Source organism: Anomaloglossus baeobatrachus, chromosome 9 (genome assembly GCF_048569485.1).
Source record: "Anomaloglossus baeobatrachus isolate aAnoBae1 chromosome 9, aAnoBae1.hap1, whole genome shotgun sequence".
In the NCBI taxonomy this organism is placed as follows: Eukaryota; Metazoa; Chordata; class Amphibia; order Anura; family Aromobatidae; genus Anomaloglossus; species Anomaloglossus baeobatrachus.
Window position 1 is genome coordinate 179,476,098 of NC_134361.1, and position 24,088 is coordinate 179,500,185.

A 24,088-nucleotide genomic window follows, 5' to 3' on the forward strand; every position below is an offset into this window, starting at 1 on the left:
TCATACACAGAAGATCTTTGGTCAGTTCTCCAAGATGTTTAGAACAACCCTTCAACAGACTTCCTTCAAAAACTGTGAAGAAAAAGGGCGCCCACACCAGTGGTCAGTTCTCCAAGATGTTTGGAACAACCTTCCAACAGACTTCCTTCAAAAACTGGTGTGGGCGCCCTTCAAAAATTGGTGTGGGCGCCCTTTGACTTCACAGTTTTTGAAGGAACTCTCTTAGAGAGAACTGACCACTGGTGTGGGCACCCTTTGCCTTCATGGTTTTTGAAGGAACTCGGTTGGAAGGTTGTCCCAAACATCTTGGAGAACTGACCACTGATCATCTATGCATTTATTGCTTTGATTTAGGTTGCTCTTTTGTTTATTTATTTAGCATTTTATTAATAAAAATATACGTTCACTTTTATTTTTTTTTTCCCACACCTGCCTGAAACTTTTGTATACCGCTGTATATACCATTTATTACTCAGCACAATCAGATTATAAGCATCAGCAGTTATACCATAGGGAACCATTTTTGGTTGCTGGCTCACAGGTTATTATGATCCCCCCCATTTATGATTAATGTGATTACAATGTCATTATGAAAAAGGAAAATTCTCTAGTTCTATATAGGTGCGGTATTAATGGAAGGACCAGGGCTTCATCACAGTGACTCACATTTTATTACGGCACGCTTAGCTCATCTAGGTTTCAGCTACTACCCTCCAGAGAGATATAGAATTGAATTTGTGAGCCGTGCATTTACAGCATAGAAATAATAATGGCTGAGAACTAGCTGTGCTTTGAGGCACAATATGCCTTTTACTTGGCAAAACCCAGATACAAATAGCGTTTCTTTTTCATTGTTAAATCCACCTGCTTTCAATCAAAAATTCCTACTTATGTCATTGAACGTCTAAATATATTTCTTGTATTTGCCTCACACAAAAGTCCTAAATGTCATTTCGGAAGTGAATTATGTTTTATGAAGATTTCCATTTCACTTTATAATTTAATTATCCGGCTATATAAGAAGTGTTATTGCAGAGTTTCCCTTTTGAAGTCACTATAAAAAAAATTCAGGGGATTACGTTATAGCATAGTTATCATTGTTAAAAAAAAAGAAAAAATAATCCCAACTATTGGACCCAACAACATATCTATTTTTGGAGGGTGTATTCCCTAATTTACCTCTAACGAAGCTACCAGTGCGACATGGTGGGAGATCGCATCGGGCCCGATCACACGCGACTGCATAGAACAGTCACTTAAATCCTCTGGCACAGCAGAAAGACAGGAAGGCCCTGCCACTCTACAATTTGCAGGTCGCCTATCACTTTAGCGATATATATATATATAGGGGGATAAGGGGACATCATTACCATATATTGGAGGATTAGGAAGCATTATTACTGTATATGAGGGGATAATGGGACATCATTACTATATATGGGGAATCTGGGGGGCATTAATACTATATATGGGGAGATCAGGAAGTATTATTACTATACATAGGGGATAAGGGGCATCATACTATATATGAGGGGATAAAGGGGAATCATTACTATATATGGAGAAATTAAGGGCATAATTAGTATATATGTGGGGGATCAAAGGGTATAATTACTATATATGTGGGGATCAGGATGCATTATTACTACCGTATATATGGGGGATAAGGGGGCATGATTACTATATATGCGGGAATAAGGATGCATTACTACTATATATGGGGGTAAGGGGTAGAATTGCTATATATCGGGGATAAGGGGGCATAATTACAATATATATGGCATGACATAGGGGGATGAGGAGGCAATATTACTTTATATAGGGTGATCAGGGGGTATTATTACTTTATATGGGGGAATCAAAAGACATTATTACTATATCTGGGGGGATCAGGAGGCATTATTACTATATATGGGGGGATAAGGGGACATTATTACTATATCTGGGGGGATCAGGAGGTATTATTACTATATATGGGGGATCAAGGGGTATAACTACTATACATGGGGGGATCAGGAGGCATTATTACTATATATGTGGGATAACAGGGAGTAATTACTATACATGGGGATCCAGGGGCATTACTCCTATATATGGAGGGATAAGGAGGCATTATTACTATATATGGGGGGATAAGGGGACATTATTACTATATCTGGGGGGATCAGGAGGCATTATTACTATATATGGGGGGATAAGGGGACATTATTACTATATCTGGGGGGATAAGGGGACATTATTACTATATATGGGGGATCAAGGGGTATAACTACTATACATGGGGGGATCAGGAGGCATTATTACTATATATGTGGGATAACGGGGAGTAATTACTATATATGGGGATCCAGGGGCATTACTCCTATATATGGAGGGATAAGGAGGCATTATTACTATATGTGAGGGAATAAGAGGGCATTATTACTATATTTGGGGGATCAGGAAGCATTATTACTATATATAGGGGTATTAGGAGGCATTATTACTATATATGGGAGGATGAGAAGGCATTATTACTATATAAGGTGGGAGAAGAGAGCATAATTACTATATATGAGGCATCAGGGGGCATTATTAACACATATGTGTTAAGGGAAGATCAGGGGAAAATATTACTATTTATGGGAGGATGTGGGGGCATAATTTCTATAGATGGGGTATCAGAAGGCATTATTACTATATATGGGGGGGATAAAGGGACATAATCACTTTATATGGGGGGGCAGGAGGCATTATTACTATATAGGAGGGATTCAGAGGACATAATTACTGTATATGGGGAAATCAAGGTTTTTTTGATTATACAGTATAAGGGACATCAGGGGATATTATTTCACTTTTGGGGGGCATTATTACTATTTATGGAGGGATGATCAGGAGTCATCATTACTCAATATGAGGCAACTCAAGGGTCTTTATACTTTATATAAGAGGGTCAGTGAGAATTATTACTATACTTAGGACAATTAGGAGGCATTATTTCTCTATTTAGGAAAATCAGTGGGTATTTTAAGTACATATACAGGGGGAATCAGGGGATATTATTACTATATATGGGGGAGCAGCAGGGAAATAATGTGAGTGAAGAGGTAAAAACTACATTGTGGATTGAAATTCCCCTCTTTGCCCAGTACACTTGGACATACCTACTCCGTATCCTAGTGCACACTCAATCACCAAGGGATCGACAGCAGAAAGATGAGGAGGTTCACAGGGTCCTTTCATGGAGTCACACAACTGAAAACTCCCACTCCAAGTCCCATCTTTTTGGCAGCGGATAATATTATGTCCAAAGTCCTGTAATGAGGCATATAAATAGGAGACTTTAGTAACCAATAGGAAGAACATACAATACTGTCCGCTTAGCATATAAGTCTCTCTAGGATGCTTTGTTCATACATGTCATAAATATCCACAGAGCCTCCCAATGTACTAAATACCTCCAGCAGAAAGCAAAATATGAAAGAGATGACCCACTCTATTCATTGAAAATTCCATACTAGGCTAACCTACAAGACCTTTAAAAATTTCCCAAAAAAAACCCTTCTCGACATCAGGTGCTGTTTTACGGAGTGAGATCAGGAGCTGAGCCTGCATCATATTTAAGAGATCCTAGCTGTGTTAAACCGCCGGCATCTTACTGAACAGCAATGACCAGAGCTTGCTCAGATCACTGCTTTTTATCCTTTTTACACCATCAAATAATGATAGTGGTACTTAAAGACATTCTGTCATCAGATCAAAATTAACCAGTTTTGGTCTTATTTTTTTTCTGTCGCTCTCCTGAATATTTTTTTTACTTTTTGATAAATATACAGTTCTAGAGATATGAACCTCATTACTACTATTATTTTACTTTTATGGCCTTTATCAAGGAGACGTGGCTCCTAGGATTGTCTGGGGCTGAGTTTAGGCTGAGGGATGCCCCCTTGGTAAAGACCAGAAAAATTAGCACCAAATAAAAAATACTATTTTGCGACAAGTCATTAATATGAGCTGTGATTGATTGCTGTAGGCAATGAAGGACATCCTTAGTATAGGAAACTTATGTGTGAGGTAATTTGATTTTGGTGGAGAGAGGTAAGTTGGAGAGAGGAACATCGAGAGAGAGGGAGAGATCAAGAAAGGGAGAGCGGGAGATGGGAGAGAGTGGGAGAAAGGGAGAGTGGGAGAGAGGGAGAGTGGGGGAGTGGGAGAGAGTGGGAGAGAGGGAGAGTGGGGGAGTGGGAGGGAGGGAGAGCGGGAGAGCAGAGAGAGGGAGAGTGGGAGATGGGAAAGAGTGGGAGAGAGGGAGAGTTGGGGAGTGGGAGGGAGGGAGAGTGGGAGAACAGAGAGAGGGAGATGGGAAAGAGTGGGAGAGAGGGAGAGTTGGGGAGTGGGAGGGAGTGAGTGTGGGAGAGCAGAGAGAGGGAGAGTGGGAGTGCTTTTTGATAAATATACAGTTCTAGAGATATGATTCTTCTTATTATTGTTATTTTTTACCTTTTATGGTCTTTATCAAGGAGCTGTAGCTCCTAGGATTGTATGGGGATGAGTTTAGGGTGAGAAATGCCCCCTTGGTAAAGACCAGAATAATTAGCACCCAATAAAAAGTACTGTTTTGCAACAGGTTATTAATAGGAGCTCTGATTGGTTGCTATAAGCAACAAAGGACGTTCTTAGTATAAGACAGCTTATGTGTCAGGTAATATGATTTTGGTGGTGAGAGGGAGAGTGGGGGAGTTGGAGAGAGGGAGAGAGAGGGGGTGGGATAGAGACAGAGAGAGGGAAGAGGGAGAGAGGGATAGAGACAGAGAGGGAGGGAGAGTGGGAGATAGGGAAGAGGGAGAGTGGGAGAGAGGGAGAGTGGGAGAGAGGGATAGAGGGAGAGTGGGAGAGAGGGATAGAGGGAGAGTGGGAGAGAGGGAGAATGGGAGAGAGGGAGAGTGAGAAAGAGAAGGGGAGAGAGACTTAGTTACTATCCTGGGCAACGCCAAGTACTGCAACTAGTGCTCTTATAAAGCCCAGCCCATGGATAGACTTCAAATATAATTTCAAATTAATCGATATACTGCAGTACAATAGTACAGGAGATCAAATGATCACAGTTTCAAGTCTAAAAGTCTATAAAGTAAAAGATAATAAAAAAAAGCTTTTAGAAACATTGAAACAAAATACAGAAACATTTGAATCATCCCTCTTTTGTGTTAATAATGAAAAAATAAAAAAATGAACATATTTGGTATCGCTTCATCTGTAAAAGTTCGACTTATGAAAATATAAAGTTAATTGATCGAAAAGAAAAAAGCAAAAATTGAGGAACAACCACAAAAAAACAAGCTCTCACACACCTCTTATGACAGAAAAATAAAAGAGTTACGGGTCTCAGAAAATGGCGACTCAAACCAAATTTTGTCTTTTTTAATTTTTTTTTTTTGTAAAAAAAAAAAACTTTACATTTTTGGTATCAACTTGACCTGGGAAATAATTTTGCCAGGTTCTTTTTATTGCAAAATAAACAATGTGAAAATAAAAATTGATAAGAAATTATGGCTCTTGGAGGAAGAAAGAGAAGTTCCTCTAGCCAACAATAGACCATTTACTGGGCATCTGACTATCATTTTTATCTCTCTCTTGTTGAGTTCGTCCAAATTTTTGTCCTCTTGATCCCTTCCAGTATTAGTACTTGGAGCAGGAAGTGGTTGGTTGCCATCTCCACCTTTCAGATATGTAACATGTCCCCCATCCATATCGCTCATGCTTGAAAAATAACTATGTCTGTAAAGCATTAGGCTACTTTCACACTGCGTTTTGCCTTACGTTTAGTGGTCCCGTTGGGGCATCCGTCCGAACCGCCCCTCCCCCACCCCGCAAAACGTGTTTCGGACGCAGCCGCCCACAGGGCCATTGATTGTAATGGAGCAAACTACGTTAGCGTGTGCTCTGTTTTGTACTATTTTCGGGCACACACATTTTCTGTAGGCGGACACCAAAATGTAGTCTACTACGTTTTGGTGTACGCCTGCAGAAAACGTATACGGATGAAAATAGTACAAGACAGAGCACACGCTAACGTAGTCGGCTCCATTACAGTCAATGGCCCTGTCGGCGCCTGCGTCCGAAACACGTTTTGCGGGGTGGGAGAGGGGCGGTTTGGACGGATGCCCCAACGGGACCACTAAACGTAAGGCAAAACACAGTTTGAAAGGGGCCTTATACATTTTCTAATACTAACACCAAAGGAGAGCCATCATTATAATGAGCAATCAGATGTTCAAATCTCCATTAATAGGCTTAATTAACTCACCGACTGGCTCATCGACTGGTTGTTGCTATCATTGCATGGCAGTCTGCATTCACTGTTGTACTGGAATCCATTGGTACACTGATAAAGCCCCATGAACATAATATGAGGAGGTTCGCACATTACTGGGACACATTCTCCAATTTGCCACTCCCCATCTTTAGTGCATTGAATTTTAAATGCCTTCCTTCCCCAAAGGAAAATAAAGACATAAGAACATGTGAGTATGGAAATGAATTGTAACACTAATGTTCTTAAATATGCAAGATTATATCATAAGAAACTTACTTTCTTATCTTCTTTGCTGCATCTGGCACATGATATCCCACCTTACACCTGTATTTGCAGAAAGAGCCGACCTTGTGGCCATTAGAAAGGCAGCGAGCTGTTTGGAGATCAGCGTTAGGCAAGGGTGGCGGTGCGATGCACATAAGCTCACAGATGGCTTCGGGAAATGACCATAGACCGTCCTCTAAGCATGTTAATACATTGTTAGTACCTGAAAAGATACAATTATGGATAAAATTATTATTTCAGCTAAACATTCTACAATCCAAACTAATTCAATGCTCAACCGTGCCTACCCCAGCGCCTACAATATCTTACTCCAATTTCAACAGCTTATGGCCTTAAGGCCGCTTTACACGCTACGATTTATCTGACGATCTCAGTAGCAATGTGACATGCCCAGATCGTAGTTACGATTTGCCGAGATCGCTCATAGGTCATTTAGTAGCGGTCACACGTACACATCTCACAAACGACGCAACAGCGATCAGCGATATATTGTTTGACAAAGGCGGTCGTGTGGAGGTTGTTCGTCGTTGCCAGGGTGTCAAACGTAGCAATATGTCTGCTGCGATCCATCGACGACCAATATTTTGAAACTGAATGACGTGTTAGCAATCAACGATTTTCAACCTATTTGCGATCGTTCGGAGGCGCACGTAGGTGTCACACACAACAACATTGCTAACGATGCTGGATGTGCGTCATGGAATCCGTGAGCCCGACGACATATCGTCAGATAAATCGTAGCGTGTAACGCCGCCTTTAGGGTATCTTCACACAATCTCTTTTTCAGGCAGAAAAACCTACTGGGATTTTCTAGCAGAAGACTCTTCTTTTTTTATTTACTGAAACATCCTTTTTTACATCTACTTCTCGTTTCTTGAGAGCCTTTTTGACGGCTGCCATTTTTTTGAGCCTTTTTCCATTTTTGTACTGGTATTTTCCTGATGTTTTTAAAGTCCATTTAAAGCTGAAGAAACTGCTAGTGTTTTCTGAAGCAAAAACAGTGGTAAAATGCTGAAAAAAGATACCCGGGAGTCTGTTGAGTTTTCCCATTGACTTGTATTATAACATGTAGAGCATATTTAGGAAAGAAAATGATTGAAGAAAAGAGAAGAGTGAACCCAAAAAGTAAAATTCCCTGTTTGTACTGAACATGGATTTTACAAAAAAATCAGAGTTTGAGTTTGGAGTTCGGGGGCTTTATGTATGCTGACCACTTGTGTGCTCGGGTATGCTCGGTGCTTAGCTAAGTACAATCCACTTACAGTGTTTGAATGGCTCGCACTGAGGGTAACAAAAGCATTATTGAATGGAGTGTGCACCCAACAAAATGGAAAAACCTTGCCCTCCCTCTCCCGGAAGTGTTCTGTTTATGGCTGGCTGTGGGTGGAGACCCAAACTGTCCAATTAATGACTTCCATTGGGGTTCAGGTCAAGTCCAGAAACGAACTTTAACTAAAGTCCGGCTGAACCCACATAACCCAAACTTCAACAGGTCTGCTTATCTCAACTGAAGGATGGTCAGCTCTAAGGGTAGAGACATATCTTTGGTGCTGTCAAACAGGGGACGAAGAGGTAAGGGGGCCTATTTCTACCTCCAAAGCAGGAGTAATTGTGCATTTTCATGAGCTCTTGTGCTCCACAAAGTCCGTATATTGTTTTTGCACAGGGGCCATCTTCTGTCTTTGTCTGCCAGTGGTCACTTCTTGATGTCTTTGGAAGCCTAAAGTTGTTAAAAGATTTTCAAAAGCCTGAAGATATAAACAGCAAGTCATTTTTCCATAGAAATGCTTAGGTTCATTCTATTGGGCATATAGTGAGAGTCTTTTTGTGGTGGTTTTCGGAGCGGAATCCATCTCAAAATGAGATTGTGTACAAATACCCCCAGTGGTTCCACCAGGATCACCAATGTTATAAGAACCATTTTGTGCTAGCTATTGACTATTTGGCTCTTGAATATGACGTCAATGAAAAAACAACACAGTAGACCACTCAAAAATATCTAACAGGGTCAGAAATCTTGCAATTTTCATGCATCTTCTTGCTCATTATGAAAGCATTGTTTGGCTACACAAAAGAGTAACCTACAACCAGGATGATCAGACATCAAAAACTAACTTAGGAGTCCTAGTCGTGTGGTATTTACACACAGCATTATATAGATATCTATAAAGCTGCCGAGTTGTTCTAGGCGAAGATGTTTCAGGAAAACGCTGGCAATCATTTTCCTGAGGTGGCTTCGCTGCTAGTGACTTTCACTATATACTGTGTGCAGCCTTCTCTTAATTTATGAGGGCTGGAGATGCAGCAGAAACTTTTGCTCCTGTGATAAAACAGGCAGGAAAATGTGTTACCTTAGAAAGCAGCAGCTGCGAGCCCCTGATACGTCATCTGTTTACTCACTTATCTTAGTGACTTACGCTTAGTCCCCTGGCCATGAGCGGTGCCATCTACGAACCAAGAACTGGAGCATCTTTGCATGGTCACACTCAGCCATAATACACCACATTTCTAATCTAAGATTGTCTCGGCACAGAAACATTTTTTTTTAATACATCCAATTGTGAAACTCATTATTATTCCTAGATCTATTAAATAAAATGTATTTTTATTTCTTGGACCAAACCCTTTAAATTATATGGTTAAACTATAATTTGATATTCGACTAAAACATACAGAATCACAAGCACCAAAAGGAGTCTATAAATTGAAATCCTACTGAATACCAGAACAAAAAGGTCCAAAGACCTATTCTCCTTTGACTATTGGTTACAAGATGAACCTCAGCTCCACCAATTAAAGTAAATTACATATTGAATCACTTAAATTAAATTAAAGGGGTTGTCCACCTCTAGGGGTAATTATTGTTTTTACTTTATTGCATGTATTTTAGACTGAAAATCATTTATTTTTGAGCTTCATTAAAAATATTGCACTTCTTTCAATCTAAAGCCTCCGCATGGCGCTGTCTTAAGCTGACTGCAGGATGAGTTAACAGAGCTAAAAGAGTTCATAAAAAACAAAACGATGCAAAATTTTTAATGAAACCCTGTTGTATAAAGAACTTTTTGGCTAAAGAATAAAACAAAACAAATAAATCCCTTTAAAATCAAAAGGGCATAGAATCATAGAATCATAGAATGGTGGAGTTGGAAGAGACCTCAAGGGCCATCGGGTCTCCTTGAAATCTATACAGATGGTAAAGACTGAAGCTTAACTTTATTCCCCATATTTAATCATTCTGACACACACTACCTCTCATTTGAGCAGGATGGTAACACTGAAAGGTGCATCGTTTTCCATAGGTGGTTCCAAACGGACAATAAAATGAGGCATGGTAGATATGATTCTTATCAGGTAGGCCGCAGTCAACCGGTTCACAAGTCACCTGTTTGCTCCATTTTCCATCTCTGCATGTTATTACAATTTGAGAATCAATCTAAGGAACCAAGAAATAGAACAAAAATTAGTAAAAAAAAAGTTGTTTACGGTGAATATTTTTGTATTACTCCTCCATTCTGAACATTCACTGTCAGGACGTCCACCCCGATTCTCTGTCTGTTGAAGGCAGGTATCAATGTATCACTATTATGTCAAGGACAAGTTTACTTTTTATAGTACATACAGCACAAAAAAATGAAGAAGCTTTCCTTGACTTCTTTAAATTAGATTCTTTAAAGAGGACCTATCACTTGAGAATTGAGTTAAATACCCTGTAAAAATCCCTGAGCTCTCCTGCTTTTGTCACTCTTTTCCGTTTTGTGCTGCATCCCTCCATTGCAAAGATATTCACATTTCTTTCCTCTGGAGCACACTATGTGAAATCTCTGCTTGCAGTCTAACTGGGCATTTCTTCAGAGTCTTCTTTGGGGCATGCACTTTTACTCCTCCCTCCAAGATGCTGCGAATCACAGGTCAGCAACTGATCTAAAGAGGGCTTTACATGCAGCGACATCGCTAGCGATGTCGCTGGTGAAAGCACTCGCCCCCGTCGGTTGTGTGTCTGTCCCGTGGCGCACAACATCGTTAGGACCCGTCACACGGGACTTACCTGCCTAGCGACGATGCTGTGGCCGGCGAACTGCCTCCTTTCTAAGGGGGCGGTTCGTGCGGCGTCACAGCGGCGTCACTAAGCGGTCGCCCAATAGAAGCGGAGGGGCGGAGATGAGCGGGTGTAACATCGCGCCCACCTCCTACCTTCCTCATTGTGGGCGGCCGCAGGTACGCTGATGTTCCTCGTTCGGTGTCACACGTAGTGATGTGTGCTGCCGCAAGAACGACGAACAACCAGCGTCCTGCAACAGCAACGATTTTATGAAAATGACGTGTCAACGATCAACGATAAGGTGAATATTTTTGATCGCTAACACTCACTCGGAGCTGTTACATACAACGACATCGCTAATGACAGCTGGATGTGCGTCACGGAATCCGTGACCCCGGCGATATATCGTTAGATACGTCGTTGCATGTAACAGGGCCTTAAAGCGGGCTTTACACACAGCGACATCGCTAGCGATGTCGCTGATGAAAGCACCCACCCCCGTCTGTTCTGCGTCACGGGCAAATCGCTGCCCGTGGCGCACAACATCGCTAACACCTGTCACACATACTTACCTGCGTAGCGACGTTGCTGTGGCCGGTGAGCTGCCTCCTTTTTAAGGGGGCGGTTCGTTTGGCGTTACAGCGGCGTCACTAAGCGGCCGCCCAATAGAAGCGAAGGGGCGGAGATAAGCAGCCGGAACATCCCGCCCACCTCCTTCCTTCCTCATTGCGGGCGGCCGCAGGGACGGTGATGTTCCTCGTTCCTGCGGTGTCACACATAGCGATGTGTGCTGCAGCAGGAACGACGAACAACCTGCGTCCTGCAACAAGAATGATAATCGGGATTAGAATGACGCGTCAACAATCAACGATTAGGTGAGTAATTTTGATCGTTTAACGGTCATTTGTGAGTTTCACACGCAACAACTTCGCTAACGAGGCCGGATGTGCGTCACGAATTCCGTGACCTCAACGACATCTCGTTAGCAATGTCGTTGCGTGTAAAGCCCGCTTAACAGTCTGTAATTGGTAGCATTTACGTGGGAAATGTGAAAGCTATCACCTCTAGAGAAGACTCTGAAGAATAACCCAGCTGAACTGCAAGAAGAGATTTTATATATTGCGCTCCAAAAATAACAAATGTGAATACAGGCCTGATGCACAATCTATTACTGAACACGCAAACGTTTCATGCAATTTCTATGTTGTTAGTCCACTCCAATACCAGTTCACAAGGACGTGTGATGTATTTAGATTTTATCTACTATAAAATGCACACAGTGATGTCACTGTAGAGAAACTTTACTTACATTTATGCTACAGGACCTGAATAATACACACAGATATCCCAATACAGGAATAATAAACACAATTAAATCATACAAAGTACAGGATATTAAACACAGTAATGTCATGATAGAGAAAATAAACAAAGTGATGTCATATTATAGAGATAACAAACAGTAATGTCATTGTACAGGGATAATGCACACAGTGATGTCACAGTACAGGGATAATACACAGTGATGTCACAGTACAGGGACAATACACACAGTGATATCACAGTACAGGGATAATACACACAGTGATGTCACAGTACAGGGATAATACACACAGTGATATCACAGTACAGGGACAATACACACAGTGATGTCACAGTATAGGGATAATACACACAGTGATGTTACAGAACAGGGGTAATACACACAGTGATGTCACAGAAGATGGATAATACACACAGTAATGTCACAGAACAGGGATAATGAACACAGTGATGCCACAGCACAGGGATAATACACACAGTGATGTTACAGAACAGGGGTAATACACACAGTGATGTCACAGTACATGGATAATACACACAGTGATGTCACAGTAGAAAATAATGCACACAGTGATGTCACAGTATAGGGATAATGTACATAGTGATGTCACAGTATAGGGATAATACACACAGTGATGTCACAGTACATGGTTAATACACACAGTAATGTCACAGAACAGGGATAATGAACACAGTGATGCCACAGTACAGGGATAATACACACAGTGATGTTACAGAACAGGGGTAATACACACAGTGATGTCACAGTACATGGATAATACACACAGTGATGTCACAGTAGAAAATAATGCACACAGTGATGTCACAGAATAGGGATAATGTACATAGTTATGTCTCAGTACAGGGATAATACACACAGTGATGTCACAGAACAGGGGTAATACACACAGTGATGTCACAGTACATGGATAATACACACAGTGATGTCACAGTAGAAAATAATGCACACAGTGATGTCACAGTATAGGGATAATGTACATAGTGATGTCACAGTACAGGGATAATACACACAGTGATGTCACAGTACATGGTTAATACACACAGTAATGTCACAGAACAGGGATAATGAACACAGTGATGCCACAGTACAGGGATAATACACACAGTGATGTTACAGAACGGGTAATACACACAGTGATGTCATAGTACATGGATAATACACACAGTGATGTCACAGTAGAAAATAATGCACACAGTGATGTCACAGAACAGGGGTAATACACACAGTGATATCACAGTACATGGATAATACACACAGTGATGTCACAGTAGAAAAATAATGCACACAGTGATGTTACAGTACAGGGATAATACACACAGTGATGTCACAGTACAGGAATAATACACACAGCGATGTCACAGGACAGGGATAATAATCACAGTGATGTCAGTACAGGGGGTAGTGATTTTTTTTAGGTTTTTGCACCCAGTTCAGACATAGAATGGAGTTCCAAACGTTATTCCTTATTTGTTAGTAGTTTTTCGTTTGTGAACCCACCCCACTCACACCTATTGCCAATCCACATGATACGTATATATAGCCTGGGTCTCAGCTTCCCATACATGGTAAGTTTTTAACTGCATGAGAGGACACACACAAGCTAGGGACCCCAACGTAGAGAAATACTTTGGCGTAGTGTTGGGGCTCTTCTGCATTGATCAATTCAGTAGCTAAATTTCTCTTGATTCATATGTTCATGGCAGTAATGCAGGTTCCATTTTTCACATTTCATTCTCACATATAGCTATTGAATTTTTCATGTTTCTGCTATTACATGTATTCCCCTTGCATAGTCACTGGTGTGCATACCTTATCTCCCCATAGTGATTTTTTTTAGGTTTTTGCACCCAGTTCAGACATAGAATGGAGTTCCAAACGTTATTCCTTATTTGACAGTAGAAAATAATGCACACAGTGATGTCACAGTATAGGGATAATGTACATAATGATGTCGCAGTACAGGGATAATACACACAGTGATGTCACAGTACATGGATAATACACACAGTGATGTCACAGTACATGGATAATACACACAGTGATGTCACAGTAGAAAAATAATGCACACAGTGATGTTACAGTACAGGGATAATACACACAGTGATGTCACAGTACAGGGATAATACACACAGTGATGTCACAGTAGAAAAATAATGCACACAGTGATGTTACAGTACATGGATAATACACACAGTGATGTCACAGTAGAAAAATAATACACACAGTGATGTTACAGTACAGGGATAATACACACAGTGATGTCACAGTACAGGAATAATACACACAGCGATGTCACAGGACAGGGATAATAATCACAGTGATGTCAGTACAGGGGTATCAGTAATGTCACAGTACAGGGATAATACACACAGTGATGTCATAGTACATGGATAATATGCAAAGTGATGTCACAGGACAGGGATAATACACATAGTGATGTCACAGTACAGGGATAATACACACAGCGATATCACAGGACAGGGATAATAATCACAGTGATGTCAGTACAGGGGTAACAGTAATGTCACAGTACAGGGATAATACACACAGTGATGTCACATCATAGGGATAAGAAACACAGAAATGTCATAGTGCAAGTGCACTAAACACTTTAAAATCATATCAATCAATAACTTGTATTAAACTAGGAGGATAATTATCAGTAAAAAAAAATGTGAAAAAAAAAAAATCAGGAATGAACATACGATAAACCTAAAATATAATTCCACAGCTAGATCCCATTGTATGGCTCCTGCACACCGTGATGTCACAGGACTGAGATTAGACTTTGGTATTTTGCTGACAGAGTCAACCATTGCATTTCCCCTATAGTTATGCCCCTAAAATGCAGTAAAATGCATGTGTCTCTAAAATAAAAAAAAATGGAACCTGATTGATTGCTATGGGTAACTAATCCACTTTTCTCTTGAATTTATTGTTTAAATGCCATCCTCGTTTTTGTGCTCAACTTTAGGTACAAATAGCCATTTTTAGGCTTATTAATAACAATGGCGCTTAACACTGGTGGCCTGAGATAAAGCAGAATGTCCCAGTGTTTACATGATAGAACACATGAAGGACATAGATGGAATGATTGCAGGACAGAACTGTCCGCGCTGTCACCAGGGTCCCGAGGAGGAGTACTCTGGGGTATTGACAATGTGGCATGATATTTCCCTGCTCCACCATGTGTGTTTTTAAGGCGTCAGAGAGTAGTTTTCAACTCACATCAAAGGACTTGGATAGCTTCACTGCCAAAACACCTCAATGGCTTCCACAGAAGTTCTGACCTGTCTGGCTTTGATAAAGGATTATTTTAGAAAGAGTAATGGCAGTCCTTAGCTGCAAGATGTGCCACACACAAACACAACATGCTGATCACTTGCACATGGAGGCCGGTATGTTTATGGAACTAATGCACTCTGGGGTTTATCATAAAAGAAATTTCACAAGTCGCGCAGTTGTGTTTATGACAAGTGCGAAAATGTTTATGAGGGAACATAACAAGGCTTATAATCATTGATCTACAGTCAGGCTGCTACTACATGCAAAAAGATGTCAGATTACGGAGATAATGCATACCTCCCAACTTTTAAAGAAGGAAAAGAGGGACAAAGTTTGTGGCGCGGCAAATTTTTAGGCCACGCCCCCTAACCACACCCATTTCACAGTCACGCCCATATCCACTCCCCATCCACACCCATTCAGCATGGACACGCAGGCAGCCGGCGGGCCTCCAGCATGGACACGCAGGCAGACGGCGGGCCTCCAGCATGGACACGCAGGCAGCCGGCGGGCCTCCAGCATGGACACGCAGGCAGCCGGCGGGCCTCCAGCACGGAGAGACAGGCAGCCGGCAGGCAGCCGGCAGGCCCCCAGCACAAAGACGCAGGCACCCGGCGGGCTTCCAGCACGGAGACGCAGGCAGCCGGCGGGCCTCCAGCACGGAGACGCAGGCAGCCACAGTGAGGCGGCCGGTCACCCGCACAGTGAGGCGGCTGGTCGCCTTCACAGACAGGCGGCCGGCAGCCCGCCTTCACAGACAGGCGGCGGGCCGCCCACACAGACAGGCGGCGGGGGGCACCCGCACAGACAGGCGGCCGGCCGCCCGCCTTCACAGACAGGCGGCCGGCCGCCCGTCTTCACAGACAGGCGGCGGGGGGCGCCCGCACAGACAGGTGGCGGGGAGCGCCCGCACAGACAGGTGGCGGGGGGCGCCCGCACAGACAGGCGGCGGGAGGCATCTGCACAGACAGGCGGCGGGGGGCGCCCGCACAGAGAGGCGCGGGCCGCCCGAACAGAGGGGCGGCCGGCCGCACGCACAGAGAGGCGGCCGCCCGCACAATGAGGCGGCCGGCCGCCCGCACAGTGAGAAGGCGGGCCGCCCGCACAGAGAGGCAGCCGTCCGCCCGCAGAGACAGGCGGCCGTCCGCCCGCAGAGACAGGCGGCCGTCCGCCCGCAGAGAGAGGCGGCCGGCCAACCTCACAGGGAGGCGGCCAGCCGACCACACAGAGAGGCGGCCGCCCGACCGCACAGAGAGGCGGCCGGCCGACCGCACAGGGAGGCGGCCGGCCGATCGCACAGAGAGGCGGCCGGCCGATCGCACAGAGAGGCTCCGGCCGGGGGAGGGGGAGGGAGGGGAATCAGCGCTGGGGAGATTCAGTTTACATACCTTAGCAGCAGCACAGAGCAGACAGAGACTAGTTTCGTGCAGCGCGCTCCTCTCTGTTATGCCACGTCACGTGTTAGGATGGTAGGAGGGAAAAGCAGTGAGGCGGGGAGAGAGTGGGTGGGCGGAGCCCGGGATACGGGACAAACAATGCAAAGCGTGATAGTCCCGCTGTATCCGGGACGGTTGGGAGGTATGGATAATGTACACTATATCCTGCATTATGTACATACATATATATATATATATATATTAGTGATGAGCGGGCACTACCATGCTCGGGTGCTCGGTCCTCGTAACTAGTGATGAGCGAGCACTACCATGCTCGGGTTCTTGGTCCTCGTAACTAGTGATGAGCGGGCACTACCATGCTCGGGTGCTCAGTACTCGTAACTAGTGATGAGTGAGCACTACCATGCTCGGGAGCTCAGTACTCGTAACTAGTGATAAGCGAGCACTACCATGCTCGGGTGCTCGGTACTCGTAACTAGTGATGAGTGGGCACTACCATGCTCAGGTGCTCAGTACTTGTAATTAGTGATGAGCGAGCAATACCATGTTTAGGTGCTCAGTACTCCTAACTAGTGATGAGATGGTACTACCATGTTCAGGTGCTCGTTACTCGTAACTAGTGATGAGGAGGTGTCGCGGGCGGGGAAGGACGCCGCTGCGCTGCGCTCGCTAACGCTCGGGTCCGACGCTGCTGCGATGGCTGCACGGTGGCTCGAGCGGTGGGCCGGATCCGGGGACTCGAGCGGCGCTCCTCGCCCGTGAGTGAAAGGGGGTAGTTTGGTTTGGGAATGTGGTCCGTGACGCCACCCAAGGGTTGTGGTGAGGTTGGGCACCACCGCTGCTGGTAACGGGGATCCCGGGAGCGATGGCAGGGAGCAGCTGGGATGTTTTCCCCCTCCGTGGGTGGTCCCGGAGCCCGGTGAGGTGACAGGGAGGCAGGGTTGGATGGGTGCAGGGTCGCTTGGACTGCGCAGCGCGGTGCCGGATGGCATGGTAGTACTCACTCAGCCACAAATGTACGCAAAGTCTCTGGTAAACCAAACGGCTGGATGGACGGGTCCCGCAGCCGGCTGCTGTGGCTTTTCCTGGACAGTTAGTGGTGGCTGCCTTTCCCTGCACCTTTGTGTATGTTCGGTCCCGATGGATTCCCACCGGGAACCCGCTCCCCAGCGTATATATGTGCCGGAGGAGCCCTTTTGCCCGCAGGCTCTGGCCCCTGGAACTCTAGCTGTGGCGGTAGCTGTATTTCCTTCTGTTGGTTGGACGGTTGCCTTCAATCGGGTCTTGGCTGTTAGGAAACCTCTGGGGTTCCGGTCACTGACGGATTTGACCTCTAATGGCAGCTCCAAGCCTGGTCGGGGTCCGCAGGCCCTGCCTGTGTGTGCTGGCTTCACTTCGCTCCCCGGTTCGGTACCGGCAGGCCACCGCCCATCCCCGGTCCTACGGTTCCGCATTGATCTGCCTCTCCTGCAGATGGCCACCACCGTCTGCCAACCTTGCTCTTGGTACCCGGGCCACACACCCGGACACGGTCAGTCTGCTCCTCTACTACTACTTCACTCTTCTCCTGACTCCTACCGACTGATCTCACCTGACTTCCTTCTCCCACCTTCAGGACTGTGAACTCGTCAGTGGGTGGGGCCAACCGCCTGGCTCCACCCCACCTGGTGTGGACATCAGCCCCTGGAGGGAGGCAACAAGGATTTTGTGTCTGGCTGATGTGCCTGTCTCAGGGTGGGGGTGTATGATGTAGTACCTGTGATGACCTGGCTAGTCCAGGGCGCCACATTCCCCCTTGATTAAATGCAGACCGTCTGCGGGCTGCCCGTCCATCACCGGTTTTATTTTTCTTTTTACCTGTAAAAGATAAATAACATTTAAAACTTTTCAACATATGCATTTTTAAATCTTCCCTTACGGGAGGCAGGTCACTTGAACGTTACAAAAACACATAAATTTACATTTTTAATAACAATGGACGGCTTTCGCTCTCCCACCCAAGCAACCTAGCCCTGATGCTGCCCCTAAGAAGTGGGCAGCACCCCTTGACCCCAGTCCAGATCCAGGCTGCCCGAGTGGGAACGAGTACGGTGCCTCGCACCCGGCTGTCACTTCAGGGGACCCCATGTCCATGGGGGACCCCTGACCCCCGGAGGATCGTCACCGGTTGCGGTAGTGGCGGGCCTGGGCCATCTCTTTCCTCCAGGCCCATCCTTCAAATCTTCCTCTCCGGAGGCGGCAACGGAAAACATACCCCAACATATTTACAATCCCACAAGTTCGTGGGTGCCCTGCAGGTTCTCAGGCATGTCTATAAGCAGTTTCTTATGCACGGTGGGGGGTAATCAACGGTTAATGAGGGAACAACAACTCCAGTCCCAACGGGGACGGTTCTCTTCGGACAGATAATCAGATGATTTACTCGGTTTTATTCACAGTCGTTTACTTAACAGGCTAACGGTACTGGTGGTCCCAACGGGGACAACGGTGCAACGGAGGGACCGCTGACTTTGGGGTGGCTACCACCGCGGGGGGTCGGCCCAATCGGGGAACGGACGGTACATCGGGTTCTCCTTCCATAGGCAGTGCAGTCCAGAACCGCTGATCGCCGTTGGGAACGGTGGCGGGGGCAGCGTGCTCGGGACCTCCTCCTCCATAAGCTGCACTCTCTCGGGACCTCCTGCTGTGGTACCGGCCCCCGGCTCCCACTCAATCAAGGCTGGTTCAGGAACTTGGGTGGCCTGATCACGACGCGGCACGACCGCCGCGGCCCCTTGCTCATGGGCCCACACCACGGCGACCATTCTGCGCACCTCCGACTTCCAATCCAGCAGCTGCTGCAAGGTCTGTGCCCTCACCTTGAAGCAGAACCGGCCCAGCTCCCGTTCCAGCCACGCAGCGGTCCCGGCGGGGAGCTCACCCGGGCCGCAGTCTTCAAAGGCTACTCCTCCTCTGCTCCTCCAGAGCTTAGACGCTCCGGTGGCGGGCGCTCCCGCGCTCCAGCCCAAAGACGCCGCCATCTCTCCATCCGCGTCCCCCTTGGTCTTTTCTCGGCACTTCCTCTTCAAGGGCAGGGCTTCGGCTTTCGCGCCTCCACTGCTCGAGAAGATGCTCGAGCGGGAAAATCTTCGCGCCCCAGATGGCGGATTCTGAAATTTTTCGGCCGGACACCACCGGCGGGACACCAGGCGCACTTCTACCAGCCGGCAGAACGGTAAGACGCCAAGTTGTCGCGGGCGGGGAAGGACGCCGCTGCGCTCGCTAATGCTCGGGTCCGGTGCTGCTGCGATGGCTGCTCGGTGGCTCGAGCGGTGGTCCGGATCCGGGTACTCGAGCGGCGCTCCTCGCCCGTGAGTGAAAGGGGGTAGTTTGGTTTGGGAATTTGGTCCGTGACGCCACCCACGGGTTGTGGTGAGGTTGGGCACCACCGCTGCTGGTAACGGGGATCCCGGGAGCGATAGCAGGGAGCAGCTGGGATGTTGTTTTCCCCCTCCGTGGGTAGGGGGTTGGTGGTCCCGGGGCCTGGTGAGGTGACAGTGAGGCAGGGTTGGATGGGTGCAGGGTCGCTTGGACTGCGCAGCGCGGTGCCGGACGGCACGGTAGTACTCACTCAGCCACAAATGTACGCAAAGTCTCTGGTAAACCAAACGGCTGGATGGACGGGTCCCGCAGCCGGCTGCTGTGGCTTCTCCTGGACGGTTAGTGGTGGCTGCCTTTCCCTGCACCTTTGTCTATGTTCGGTCCTGATGGATTCCCACCGGGAACCCGCTCCCCAGTGTACATATGTGCCAGAGGAGCCCTTTTGCCCGCAGGCTCTGGCCCTTGGAACTCTAGCTGTGGCGGTAGCTGTATTTCCTTCCGTTGGTTAAACGGTTGCCTTCAATCGGGTCTTGGCTGTTAGGAAACCCCTGGGGTTCCGGTCACTGATGGATTTGACCTCTAATGGCGGCTCCAAGCCTGGTCGGGGTCCGCAGGCCCTGCCTGTGTGTGCTGGCTTCACTTCGCTCCCCGGTTCGGTACCGGCGGGCCACCGCCCGTCCCCGGTCCTACGGTTCCGCGTTGATCTGCCTCTCCTGCAGACGGCCACCACCGTCTGCCAACCTTGCTCTTGGTGCCCGGGCCACACACCCGGACACGGTCAGTCTGCTCCTCTACTACTACTTCACTCTTCTCCTGACTCCTACCGACTGATCTCACCTGACTTCCTTCTCCCGCCTCCAGGACTGTGAACTCCTCAGTGGGTGGGGCCAACCGCCTGGCTCCACCCCACCTGGTGTGGACATCAGCCCCTGGAGGGAGGCAACAAGGATTTTGTGTCTGGCTGATGTGCCTGTCTCAGGGTGGGGGTGTATGTTGTAGTACCTGTGACGACCTGGCTAGTCCAGGGCGCCACATTGGCACTACCATGCTCGGGTGCTTTGTACTCATAACTAGTGATGAGCGAGAACTACCATGCTCAGGTGCTCGGTACTCATAACTAGTGATGAGCGAGCACTACTATGCTCGGGTGCTCGGTATTCATAACTAGCGATGAGCGAGCACTACCATACTCGGCTGCTCAGTACTTGTAACTAGTGATGAGTGGGCACTACCATGTTCGGGTGCTCGGTACTCGTAACTAATGATGAGCGAGCACCATGCTCGGGTGCTTGGTAGTTGTAACTAGTGATGAGAGAGCTTGACCATGCGCAGGTGCTCAGTAGTGATCAGAGAGTACTACCATGCTCGAATGTTCAGGAGTGATGAGCGAGCATTACCAAGCTCTGGTGTTCGGTACTCATAATTAATGAGCAGTGAGAACTACCATGCTCAGGTGCTCAGTACTCGTAATGATTAGCGATGATCGAGCACTACCATGTGCGGGTTCTCAATAGTGAGAAGCGAGCACTACCATGCTTGGATGCTCGGTACTCAAAACGAGTGGTTGGACGCTCGGATGGGTGTGAATCGAGTACAAGAGTATAATGGAAGTCAATGGGTAACTCAAGCATTTTTCCGAAAGATTTGGTGCTGTGGACCACCCTTGGCCTCCTCTCACAGCAGCTGTGCAATTTATGATTGTCCAATTCATGAGTTTGTCCCCACGGCGCTCTTTTCACAGACTGTCATGGTGCGAGTACTACAAAAACATTCACATCAGTGCTGATCAGATCAGTAAGTGCCGTAAGGAGGGAGTTGCATAGCGAATTTTTAAAAACATTTAATTAAAAAGTAGTTTTAACCACTTGCTTAAATACAAAAGAGCCATGATAGTCCCCTTATTCTGAACTCTGAAATTGAGGGAACACTAGACAATTTATAGCATATCTATGGTTCACAAGGCAACCATAATGGTGCAGAACTCTGCAGTATACTCATTTTTCTAAATCACTCTATTAGTTTACGTTCCTGATGAATTTTTGACATTGGTTCTATATCGTTCTATGTGTGGACTGAAAGCATTTATCAGTTAACCCCTTTCATGATGTTATGGGATTAACCCTTGGATGAGTATTAATGGTTCTCCGACTCTTATGGGGATTATACTGTATTGCTCTATAGTTGTTTGAATTGTACTTCATAATTCTAACTCCCATCTGAGGGTGATGTGTTTGCTCTATACTTGAGTCTTTGCATATCATGGTTACCTGAGATTTAATCTCATATGTATCATTGTCGTCTTACTGACACTTATTATATGTATACGTTATACTTCAATCATGCCTGCAGCATGGATTGTTTATATTACTTATTGAGTACTGGCACGTTGCTCTCTCTAAAATACATACTTCTATATATCTGACTTGTCCTTTTTGGTCTCAGATATAGTTGGTGCTTAAAGTTTACTCTGCTCCACCCTTACGAATGTTCATCCATGTAATTGCATGACTATTTGGACTGGAGCGCGGACTCTTTTTCTCCAGCACCTGCGCCCGTACATATCTCTGCCCCTTGACTTTATATGCCGCGTTGGATTTGCCTGTGCTGCTGGGAGGGACGCCTCCTTTCATGCACGGCTCGCGCATGCGCTGTACGATTTGTCTGCATATTATACTTCCTGGTTTGGCGCACGTGGCCACTGTGTCGTCACATGTACTTTCAGACTTCCTGTTCCGTCTGCACAGGCGCCACCATACATCGTGCGACCGTTTATCTTCTCATGAGAAAACCGCTATGGCATCTAGCGGTTTCAGACAGCTGCAACTGCCTAACGACAATTGGCAAGTAATTATCTAATTGCTACTTGTATATATATGTGTGTTGTGGGTCTTTTGTCTCATACCTCCCCTGACGAAGCTGCTAGTCAGCGCAACGCGTTGGGCTTCTTGCTGACCTCGCTCTTACTCCTCTGCACAATCCGTGCATGCAATACTTTGACTGCGCCGGGCCCGGCTGGTAATCACACCTGTTTGACCCCCATACTGTCTGAGTGGTCAATGGGTTTGCCTTTGTGATCCTCCTTGTGTCTGGCAAATATTCCTTGCATGTGCCAAGGTACATGCACTTTTTATGGGTGAGGAGCTTTTATACTCCTCTTTATATTTACATATATGTCAGCTTAGGCGATCCTGGCACCCACTGCTACAGATTGCCATGTAGCAAGTGTGATCAGCTGCCCCTGTTTGTATCGGCATAGAGATAGTTCCTGGCCGGGACTTGTGGTTTCATATTGTCATCTTGATGTTATGTGTCCTTTTTTCATCTAACTGCACCCAGCTCACCCAGTGTCTGGCCACTCTCGATCTATTATATCATTCCACACTACTACCTATATAATCTGTATTACCTGAGATATAGTGTTAGGCAGACATTTGGATTGGCTGGATTTGTATATCATTGATACAGGCACAGTCTTCAGTCGTGATACAACCTCCGGATTACTAATTTGAGGGCCCTTTTGCTTGTTAACTGCCTTGGTATTAATCACTGCACTAGATAATTTGTCCTCATTTTGTGATTAAGAAGGGTCTCCTGCATGCAATATACTGTTTGTTTATGGATTGAATTATCATTTGTCTATTTGCATTGAATCTCATTCATTTTAATTGGAGTATCAGTGAGGTCACATGTTATATGTGTATTTTAAGATTTTATGATGTCCTTGTCCCCTTTGACCCAATAAAATTTATTGTATATTAAAACATTGTATGATTCTGATGTGCGCCCTCATTATGTGTACTTTTTCCTCCCTCCTGTTTGAATTTTTGACATTGTGCATTTTCTTTTGGCAAAACAAGCATGATCTTACAGTTCCAGCAAAGTGGATGGGATTTATAGAAATCTCTGGCCCAATGGTTAACCGCTATGTTCCAATTTTTATGTGAGGATTTTATCCATATAATTGCATTGGATAATGACAATTCACAGGTAAAAAACGCTCATGAGTTTTTAATGCATTTACAATTCAGAAACACAGAGACATATGTATGTGATCTGCAAAGACTGTATAAACAACACTT

General features: G+C 45.8%; 1 protein-coding gene across 2 annotated transcripts in view; it reads right to left on the minus strand.

Moving 5' to 3' along the window:
• The window catches only part of PAPPA (pappalysin 1), a 554,424-nt gene that overhangs the window by 34,874 nt on the left and 495,462 nt on the right, over positions 1-24,088 (minus strand). For both annotated transcript variants that reach the window (XM_075324089.1, XM_075324088.1), the window contains exons 15-18: positions 9,833-10,016; positions 6,572-6,782; positions 6,287-6,470; positions 3,147-3,297 (exon numbers count right to left, since the gene is read on the minus strand). In XM_075324089.1, coding sequence (XP_075180204.1) covers positions 3,147-3,297; positions 6,287-6,470; positions 6,572-6,782; positions 9,833-10,016 — 730 coding nt within the window. The remainder of the gene's footprint in view (positions 1-3,146; positions 3,298-6,286; positions 6,471-6,571; positions 6,783-9,832; positions 10,017-24,088) is intronic.